At 38.6% G+C, this 9,539-nt stretch overlaps 1 protein-coding gene across 1 annotated transcript; it reads left to right on the top strand.

Moving 5' to 3' along the window:
* Positions 1-1,562: 1,562 nt before the first annotated feature.
* LOC134616834 (cytochrome P450 7A1) lies at positions 1,563-8,378 on the top strand. The gene is made up of 8 exons (XM_063461874.1): positions 1,563-1,706; positions 2,504-2,744; positions 2,893-3,102; positions 3,299-3,493; positions 3,602-3,801; positions 5,978-6,108; positions 6,248-6,426; positions 6,525-8,378. Exons 1-8 carry the CDS (start codon positions 1,624-1,626, stop codon positions 6,825-6,827), a joined length of 1,542 nt encoding a protein of 513 aa, XP_063317944.1. The 5' UTR covers positions 1,563-1,623; the 3' UTR covers positions 6,828-8,378.
* The last annotated feature ends 1,161 nt before the right edge of the window (positions 8,379-9,539 follow it).

Here is a 9,539-nt window from a genome sequence, read left to right on the forward strand (position 1 = left end):
AGAAACTCAAGGGAGTTTTCTCTTGGCGTTTGATGTGCACCAGTGTTTTGGCCCTTAAACTTAGTACTTTCTTCTTTTCCATTCTTTTGATCTCTTTTGGTAAAAATGATAAGTGCAGGTAAAATCTTGTGATGAAAATTTTATAAAAAGAAAAGAAAAACAAATAACAAAATGTTATTAACATGCGCTGAAGACCTTGAACTGAGACAAACACTTTATTCAAAGAGAGATCACAGCTAACAGATCATCTGGCTTTGTGCTTTTCAACCTTTTTGCACCCACAAGTGCACAAGAAAGACAAAACACATATCCATGTATTTATCCCTGCAGTATTTATTGTATTATAAGATGAAGGTACTTTGATCACTTAAGCTTACTGAATCTGGGAGGGATCAGACAGGAATGAATGTGCACAACTACAAAGTTAATTCCTAACATTTCTATATAAACATGTGTTATATCATGAATTAAATATGGATTTATGAAATTTGGAAATCCCTGATTTTTGTTTTTATTTTGCATGTCATTCCAACTTTTTGATACCCGAGTTGAACAATAATAGTTTTGGGGGGTTGTACATTAAAGCATGGGTGTTACTAACCCATCAGGCTTACGGCTGCAGTTTCAGGTATGTTACTTTACTATGTTGTTTTATTTTTTTCTAGTAAAGCTTTGTTGAGACTTGTTAGTATTTCCAGATAGATTACTGATTCATCGCTCTAACGTGCTCGGTGGCACACTGTGCAACAATGCATATACTTCAGTTTTATTTGTTATTCTTTTAGTTGTCTTTCTTGATGAACCAGATGTTATCACTTCTTGCTCAACTGCAAGTCTCAACAGAAAGCACATGCCATGCAAAGTCAAAAGAAATTTTCATTATGCACACAAACAGACACGCACACATCAGGAGCACAGAAGTGACCTTGAATCTATTTATCAATCCAGATGCATTATCAGGATACAGTCAGGTAACACTGTCCATGGACTCCGGTCAAGGCCATCTCTTACACACACACACACACACACACACACACACACACACACACACACACACACACACACACACACACACACACACACACACACACACACACACACACACAAAGTATACCTGGAATCCTATTTCTCAGAAAATATAAACATGTTACTTATTCAGTACATTTCTAAGAAATTGCTGTTTGAAGTTTTCATGTAAAATGTAAATATGAAATATTCTTGCAAAATTTCTGTAAATTTAAAAACAAATGTATCATAAAAGACTTTTAACTTAACTTGAGAGCTGTTTTTAGCGACAGCACAAAATAAATACAACATGTAAACAAAAATCCACACACATCCAAGAAAATAATTTTGCTTCTTCTTTATAAAATTAACTTAATAACTTCATTGCTTATTTATTTATGTTAAGTAAACATCTTGCACAATGAAAACGCCTAACTGGTTCCTTGATGAGATGTATCTGGTGATGACATCATCAGACCCACCCAGAGGCTCAAAGGAAGTATAAAAAAACCTGCTGCTGTTCTCACACAACTGTCACTCTCAATAGCACACAAGCTGCTCACATATTCTGCAGGGACGGGTGGGCTCGGCTGTGTGGATCTTTCTACCATCATCAGCATGATTATAAGCATTGCTCTGATTTGGGCAGTTGTTGTGGGATTTTGCTGCCTCCTCTGGCTTGCTGTGGGGATAAGACGCAGGTAAGACTGAAGAAAGAGCATGTAGGATGTAAGGAAAGACATTAATCTTAATTTGGGCTTGAGTATATTACTTAACTTCTGCATATATTGAATTAAACACTGATAGGAATATCAGGATTTTACAGCACATAAAAATGTTTGACTGATGCTTTTAGGTAAATATCTCTGTGCAAGTGTGTCACATGCTGGCCTGTAGCTGAGTCGATGCATGTTTGTAATCCTATATGGTTAGATGGAAAAGGCTGAAGAAACCTTTTTAATAGAAATACACAAGAAGAATGATTATTATTTTCAAATAAATGAGTAACACAGAGGTGACTGCTATGTAACTATGTCAACAATCATTCCTGATTTGTAGGTTTGCAAAGTTTTGGAATTGTTGTTGATGTTGGAACGCGATTCAGCGTCAAACTAATAGATTGATTTTCCTCGGAGGAAAAAGATGCAGCCAACATTTTACTCTGATTCATTGTTTTATTTGAACATTTCACTTTACACTTACCTGTATTTGTAAAATAATGACTTCTTAATAATACGGAGATATTCATTTATTACTAAATTAGCTGAACTATATGAAATGCACAATTTGTGCTGCTGCCAAAATCAGTGCAGCCTAAAGACGTCAGTGCAGCCTAAAGACGTCAGTGCAGCCGAAGTCTTACAGAAATCATTGACACACATGCCAGACTAACACAAATGAAAGGGTTTTTATCCTGAAGTTACAGAATTCGATCCAGACAACTGAGATCCAACAAAGTGAGTTATCTCTGTGATCTCTTTCTTGTCATTGTCCTCAGGCAACCAGGTGAGCCAGCAGTTGAAAATGGTTTGATCCCCTACTTAGGTTGTGCTCTCCAGTTCGGGGCCAACCCACTTCAATTCCTCCGCAGCCGCCAGAAGAAGTACGGTCACATTTTCACCTGCAAAATTGCAGGCAGGTACATCCACTTCCTATGCGACCCCTTCTCTTACCATTCAGTCATCAGGCAGGGAAGACACCTTGATTGGAGGAAGTTCCATTTTGCTACATCTGTCAAGGTAATTTTATGACGTGATTTGATCTTTTATTATAAAAGATATATTATATGACTACATCATACAGTCTATTAGGACACTTTTCTTGATCCACTTTCTCATTCTATTGGCCGATCTTTCGATAGTCCTGAAGCTCTTCTTTCTTTACAAGGCGTTTGGTCACGACAGCTTTGATCCCCGCCATGGCCACACCACAGAGAACCTCCATCAGACGTTTCTGAAAACACTACAGGGGGAGGCTCTTCCCTCCCTTATTGAGACAATGATGGGGCACCTTCAGGATGTCATGCTGAAATCAGATACACTCAGCCCAAGCAAGGACCACTGGCAGGTGGACGGCATATTTGCCTTTTGCTATAAGGTCAGTAACTTGAATTTAGAGTGAAAGCATTGGCCACTGGAAGATACATTTTCTCTTGAATAGTCATGATGTAGTCACTACAAAGGTCCTACACCTATATTCTCTACTCAAGGTGGGACCCAATTTATGCCACATATGTGAGTAAAAAAAACCCTTGAAAAAGTCATTTATAAGTTTGTGCTCTGCTGTTCTTCAGGTGATGTTTGAATCTGGTTACCTAACTCTGTTTGGTAAAGAGCTTGGTGAAGACAAGTGTCAGGCTCGGCAGGCAGCCCAGAAAGCTTTGGTGCTCAATGCTTTGGAGAACTTCAAAGAATTTGACAAAATCTTCCCGGCACTTGTGGCCGGGCTGCCTATTCACGTGTTCAAAAGTGCCTACAGTGCCCGAGAGGTTAGTAGGCTTTACCTACCACTGTCAGAGCCAAAGCCCTCTGAGCCATTTGTAACATTTTCAGCCTCTAATATGTTTGAATGTTCTTTTGTATACACTCTTATGTAGAACCTAGCTAAGACCATGCATGCTGAACACCTGTCCAAGAGAGAGAACGTGTCTGATTTAATCTCCATGAGGATGATCTTGAATGACTCCTTATCTACCTTCAATGACATCAGCAAAGCCAGGACCCATGTTGCTCTGCTCTGGGCCTCACAGGCTAACACCTTGCCTGCTACCTTCTGGAGTCTCTTTTATATGATCAGGTAAGCTGGTAATGGGCTGTCTCATGAAAAGCCATAAGGAATAGTAAATCAAATTGTGTGGCTAATCAGTCTCGAGAGTTTTACTCTGTGTACGAACATCACACGATAACAAAAATAATTAGAAAAATACAGCAATAAATGGTACAGTAGCAGGACATTACCAGAAAGTTGATGCTGTTCATCTGGACATTGTTTTGCTGTGAAATTTCAATCAGTAATAGGGGCATTCAAAAGGTTATGTGTACGAAAAACCAGTGCATACAAATCAGTATCATAATTACACTACAACATAGAGGGACACCATCTCTACAGACACAGCAGCCAGGGAAGCAGAAAAACATCATATCAAAAAAGCCCTGATGTGTATCAGTGGTCCCTTACATGTCACTGCTTCAATAATGAGGATGTAGGCTGGTCTGAGCGTCAGTCATTCATGTGAAAAGAAAATGACCATCTCTGAATCGAGGAGGGGGCCTGATGGTACATCATTCCCCATCCTGCAACGCTCTGATTGGGTAGAATCAGAGCGTTGCAGCTCTCTGTCCTCAGCTTAATAGTGCTCACCATGACTATTTGCACAGTATAGATTATGGATGGTTCTTGTAGAGAACCAGTTCCCAGTAGTCCAGTTCCTTGGAACTGTTCTGCCTGCCCGTAGATCCTGCTTATTGGTTCTTGCAATCACGCTACAATTAGCTGATTTCAGTTCATGTGTCAGAGGAGGAAAATAGCAGCACAGTCTACAGCATGACACAGAAAGTCTGTCCTGATTCTCTCCCCAACCAATCACAGCAGATGGCCCCGCCCCTCCCTGAGCCTGGTTCTGCCGGAGGTTTCTTCCTGTTAAAAGGGAGTTTTTCCTTCCCACTGTCGCCAAAGTGCTTGCTCATAGGGGGTCATGACTGTTGGTTTTTTCTCTGTATGTATTATTGTAGGGTCTACCTCACAATATAAAGCACCTTATTGTTGTGATTTAACGCAGTATGAATTTAATTTAATTGAACTGAAATTAGGATGAGGATTTAACTTGGTTTGTAGGACTGTAGCCAACAGGTTCACATTGTTAAATGGTAATTATGAGACAGAGTAACATGAAAGTACTTTCTCCTGTGAGTAATTAAGTAAAATACTGCATTACTTTTAAGAAAAGCATTCAGTGTAAGATGTGTAATTTTCAACACAGATTGAGGGGAACACCTCCAACATGCCCGAACATATGACCACACAGCATGTAATTAATGTGTACAAATGCAATGTTCTTGATATGCTTCTTAGCGATGGTGGTCACTCTCAAAGGGGAGCCAATGAAAACCCAATAAGGATGATACGAGAATCGATAAGGAACTGAACTGATAAGTGTTATTGACATTGAATCACTAAGTTCTTATCATGAAATTGACCTTTGACATTGTTAGTCAATGGGGAAACCTGCAGTCAGCTCAGACTGAAGACTTTTGAATGGCGAGATGAAATGTGTTTCCCACCAGATTTAGCTTTAACAGAATTAGCTTTCCTTACATTGATGACTGAGCATGCATCAAGACTTCGCAGTATTCTTGATACCTTATCACAAAGTCTTGTTGACCAATCACTGTGCAGTTTATTTCCAAGAGCACAGCTCTTTTTTTTTTACAGATCCTAAGTAGGGTACCTATGGTTAAGTTATGTCATATGTCTCATTACATGCAATAAAAAACTAATTTTCCTGTATTGCATGGAGGTAAGTTGTTTCCGACTATCTAAGGAAATACTTATTATAAAAAGTAATGCTGATGTACGTTGTAGTGTTACATCGATCCCTAACATGAACATGAAATTTTACCCTCTACACTCATATGTACTATCATGGACCATGCCTTTGCACAGGCTACATATTTTTGTTTGTTTTGGGCCAAAGACTCGATTAGATTGGAAATCTACATGTGCTGGACAATATGTGATGTGATACATCCCACATGACTAAATATTAAAAATTGAGCAGCTTTTCAAATATTCTTTTTCCCATAAACTCCTGTCTCAAACACAACAAATGTATTAATTTAAAATGCAGTACGCAGCCTAATATCAATAACTTCTACTGCAGAAAACTAATTGTTATTGCAATAAAAATAATATAGGATATAAGCACAGAATAGTGAAAGAAATACACACAGTAAGAGCTTGTACCTCTGCGCAGGAGTCCAGATGCTATGAAAGCTGCTCACAAGGAAGTGCAGAAAATCCTGGGCGACTCTGGTAAGACAGTTGACCCCAGCGACCCCTCACTGAACCTCACCAGGGACCAGCTGGACAACATGCCTGTTTTGGGTGAGATTACTTATTTTACCCAGTCATTAGATCACTAGAAGAAAAAGTGACATAACTAATGTTGTTAAATTAAAAGACTTGTGTTCAGAATTTTAGCATTAACATATTCGCTTTATGTCTGTCTCCTTGATGTCCACAGACAGCATCATTAAAGAAGCCATGCGTCTTTCCAGTGCTTCTATGAATGTGCGTGTTGCCAAGGAAGACTTCCTCCTTCACCTTGATAACCAAGAAGCCTACCGCATAAGGAAAGATGATGTCATAGCCTTGTATCCGCCTTTGCTGCACAATGATCCTGAAATCTATGAGGATCCCTATGTAAGAGCCGGATGGGTTATAAATAAGAAAAGTCTCTTCACCGAGAAATTACTGCATTTTTTATTGTTCTTCATTTATTTCTCCTCTTCACTCTGCAGGAGTATAAGTTTGACCGTTTTCTGGACAACAAGGGTCAGGAGAAAACCACTTTCTACCGCAGTGGGCGGCGGCTGCGTTACTTCTACATGCCCTTCGGCTCTGGGGTCACTAAATGCCCGGGCAGATTTTTCGCTGTGTATGAGATCAAACAGTTCTTGACTCTTGTTCTGTCTTACTTTGACATGGAACTTTTAGACCCTGGTATCAAAGCCCCGCCTCTTGACCAGTCCCGTGCTGGCCTGGGTATCCTTCAGCCTACGTATGATATAGACTTCAGGTACAAACTAAAATCCAGTCAATAGGTTCTGTTGTGTTTAGACAGAGAGATTAAAGTTCATATTGTAAATAGTGTATATATTATACAGTTTTAATGAAGATCCATAACTACATATAAATGTTTTTTCTGCTTTACATTGCTTCTGAAGAACATATGTTGCACACATGGGTAGAGCCTTTGCGAAAGGCTTCAAAGAATCTAGTTTATAGTTTGTTAAAAATGATAAGTAGTTCCAGTGGACAGACTGGAGACATATTTGAGAGACAAATGCATTTATAGTACTGACCATGGGTGGCTTTCATGTTTGATCCAGGTATGCATTTAATCCAACTCATGATCCAACTACTATTAACTGTTTGCCAAAGCAAATTTCTGAGCTTTTCTAAAATCCAAGCAGTCAGTTATAAAAGGAATTCACTGTGCTGTGACACTGACTTATGATTATATACATGGTCTAAAGTATAGGGAACATTAACATCATACACAGGACCTCAGTGTCTTTTGCCTTTTTGCACAATAAGACAGTTCAGAAACCTTGTGCACACTGCTCAGATTCATTCTTTCTTTTCTTCTCAGATAAATGTAAACTCCTTCCAGGTAACCATTGCTATGACATATATATAATTTTTTTGTTAATATAAAAATGAAAGTTAGGTTATCAGTTTAAAAATTAGAGGCTTTTGGAAAGACAAAACAAAACAAATGAAACATGAGAAATTCTTTACTTATCTTATCACTGCAGTGTGTTACCATTAGCATTCATCAATTCATCCATTCTTTTCCCTGCTGTATTTATATTCTGGTATATGTAAATTGTACAATGTGAGTTGAAGTTGCTGCGGGCAGCCTTTTTATCAGTGAACAAATTGCTGCAATCAGAATCATTTACTGTCCACCAGCCTTGGAATTTGCTCTTGCTGGCACTCTCTAATGCTGTCAGCCAGCGCTGACCTTTATGCTAGCATGCAGCTACCTTTTTAGTATCATTATTACAAGCCATGCTGTTTAATAATGATAATTTTAATTGGTGCAGTGAACATCTGTAGACCTAGAATGTCGGGATGTGGTGTAAAGACCCATTGATACTTTGGTTAGTTAACTCAGAAAGATCAGTTGGAGAATAAATATCTAAATATCAAATTTAGAAGCAGCTGCAAATAATTTTACGTGACATGAATTATAAGCTTCTTAGTTCATAACTGAGGATATATTCAGGATATGAAGGAATGCTCATTTGCACAATGAAGGTGTCTGTGATTGCTCATTCAAAAACCATGTTTGGTTTTTAAACAGCACTCTTGGCTGTTTTATATTGTGAATAAAACACACTGTGAGCCACAGTCTAAGTGCTCGGGGAAAGAGGGTAAATCAGTATTTATGTCCATGCTGTATTAAATGCATTTACCTTTCTGCAAGAAGAAAAACACAATAAAGCAAACATGGAAGTCACACCACTGGAGTAAATTGGAACAGATCACATTCCCTTTAAAGTCTGAAGGTTTTTCATTGAACTGAAGGACAGTCCACATGTGTCTTTGTTGACTTGTACAAGTGCAAACAGATAATAAATCAATAACATTGCACTCATCTGTGTGTGTTTGTTTTGATGTACCTTCTAGTTAAAGTCAATACAAATAAAAAAGAAAGGCTTTTTCTTCCAAGAAATGATATAAACAGGGTTATTTAACAGCTTTCCCACAGACACAAGATGTTGACATAAACCATAAATCAGTAAATATTTATGTATATGGGTGAAAATCAGATTTTGCAGTTGTTAAATACAAAACAGTTAAAAAGCAACACAAAATGAAAGGAGGAAACAATGGAGATAATGGGATGTTATGAAGAGGTTTTGGTGGACATTGAACTTTGATCAGTGTTGATTTTGAAGTCAGCCACACACCACGTTACTGTGTATTTGTGTTGTGATGAAGACTAACAGTAAGCATTAGTGATCATAGTGCCATGAGGTGAAATTCATTTCACTGTCATGTTGCTCAGGGACCACAAGTGAACTGTTTCTTGGCATCAACACATTGAGAAGTGTTTGTATGTGAAATGCAAAGACTACATCATGAGGCTTTCCTGACCTCACTGGTGTAGTTTTTTTTATCTTCTCACATGTTTTGGTGTTAAAGATGAGGTTTGTGGTCAATAATCATGCGTGGTATAATGAGCACATAGCGCACAATAGTGTTGGTGAGGTGAGAAGTATTTATATATGAGTATGAATATTTTTACTTCATGTAAATGATAATATCACAACATTAACCAGTGTGAGGCTATGAGAGCTTAACTGAAGCCAGTTTAAGTAACCTTTAATAACCCAGTACTCTGCAGTAACCTCTGGAGTCCAGGCAGAAGTAGCTGAAAGCAGAGTCACCCACTAATCTGAATCTGAAGTAAGACAGAGGTGGTGTGTTGTTGAGAGTAACACAACAACTGAAACGTCAAGCCCAGCTGCTTCTCACGTGTGTGTGAGTTATCTGTTAAAGTGTGGAGACAATAACATTCTCTGTTTGTCTGAAAACTGTTCCTGTTACACACACAATGGTGTTCTTGTGTAGCTTATCTGCGTAAGCAATTCAATTAAAAACTTGTACATAATGTCCTGTTTAATAATGTTGTCTCCCCCATTGTGAATCACTACCTTATCATGGTGGAGGGGTTTGTGTGTCCCAGGGATCCCAGGGACACACCTCTGGAAGGATCCAAGGGCCCCTGTCAGGGGGTTTTG

This window comes from Pelmatolapia mariae, linkage group LG18 (genome assembly GCF_036321145.2).
Source record: "Pelmatolapia mariae isolate MD_Pm_ZW linkage group LG18, Pm_UMD_F_2, whole genome shotgun sequence".
In the NCBI taxonomy this organism is placed as follows: domain Eukaryota; kingdom Metazoa; phylum Chordata; class Actinopteri; order Cichliformes; family Cichlidae; genus Pelmatolapia; species Pelmatolapia mariae.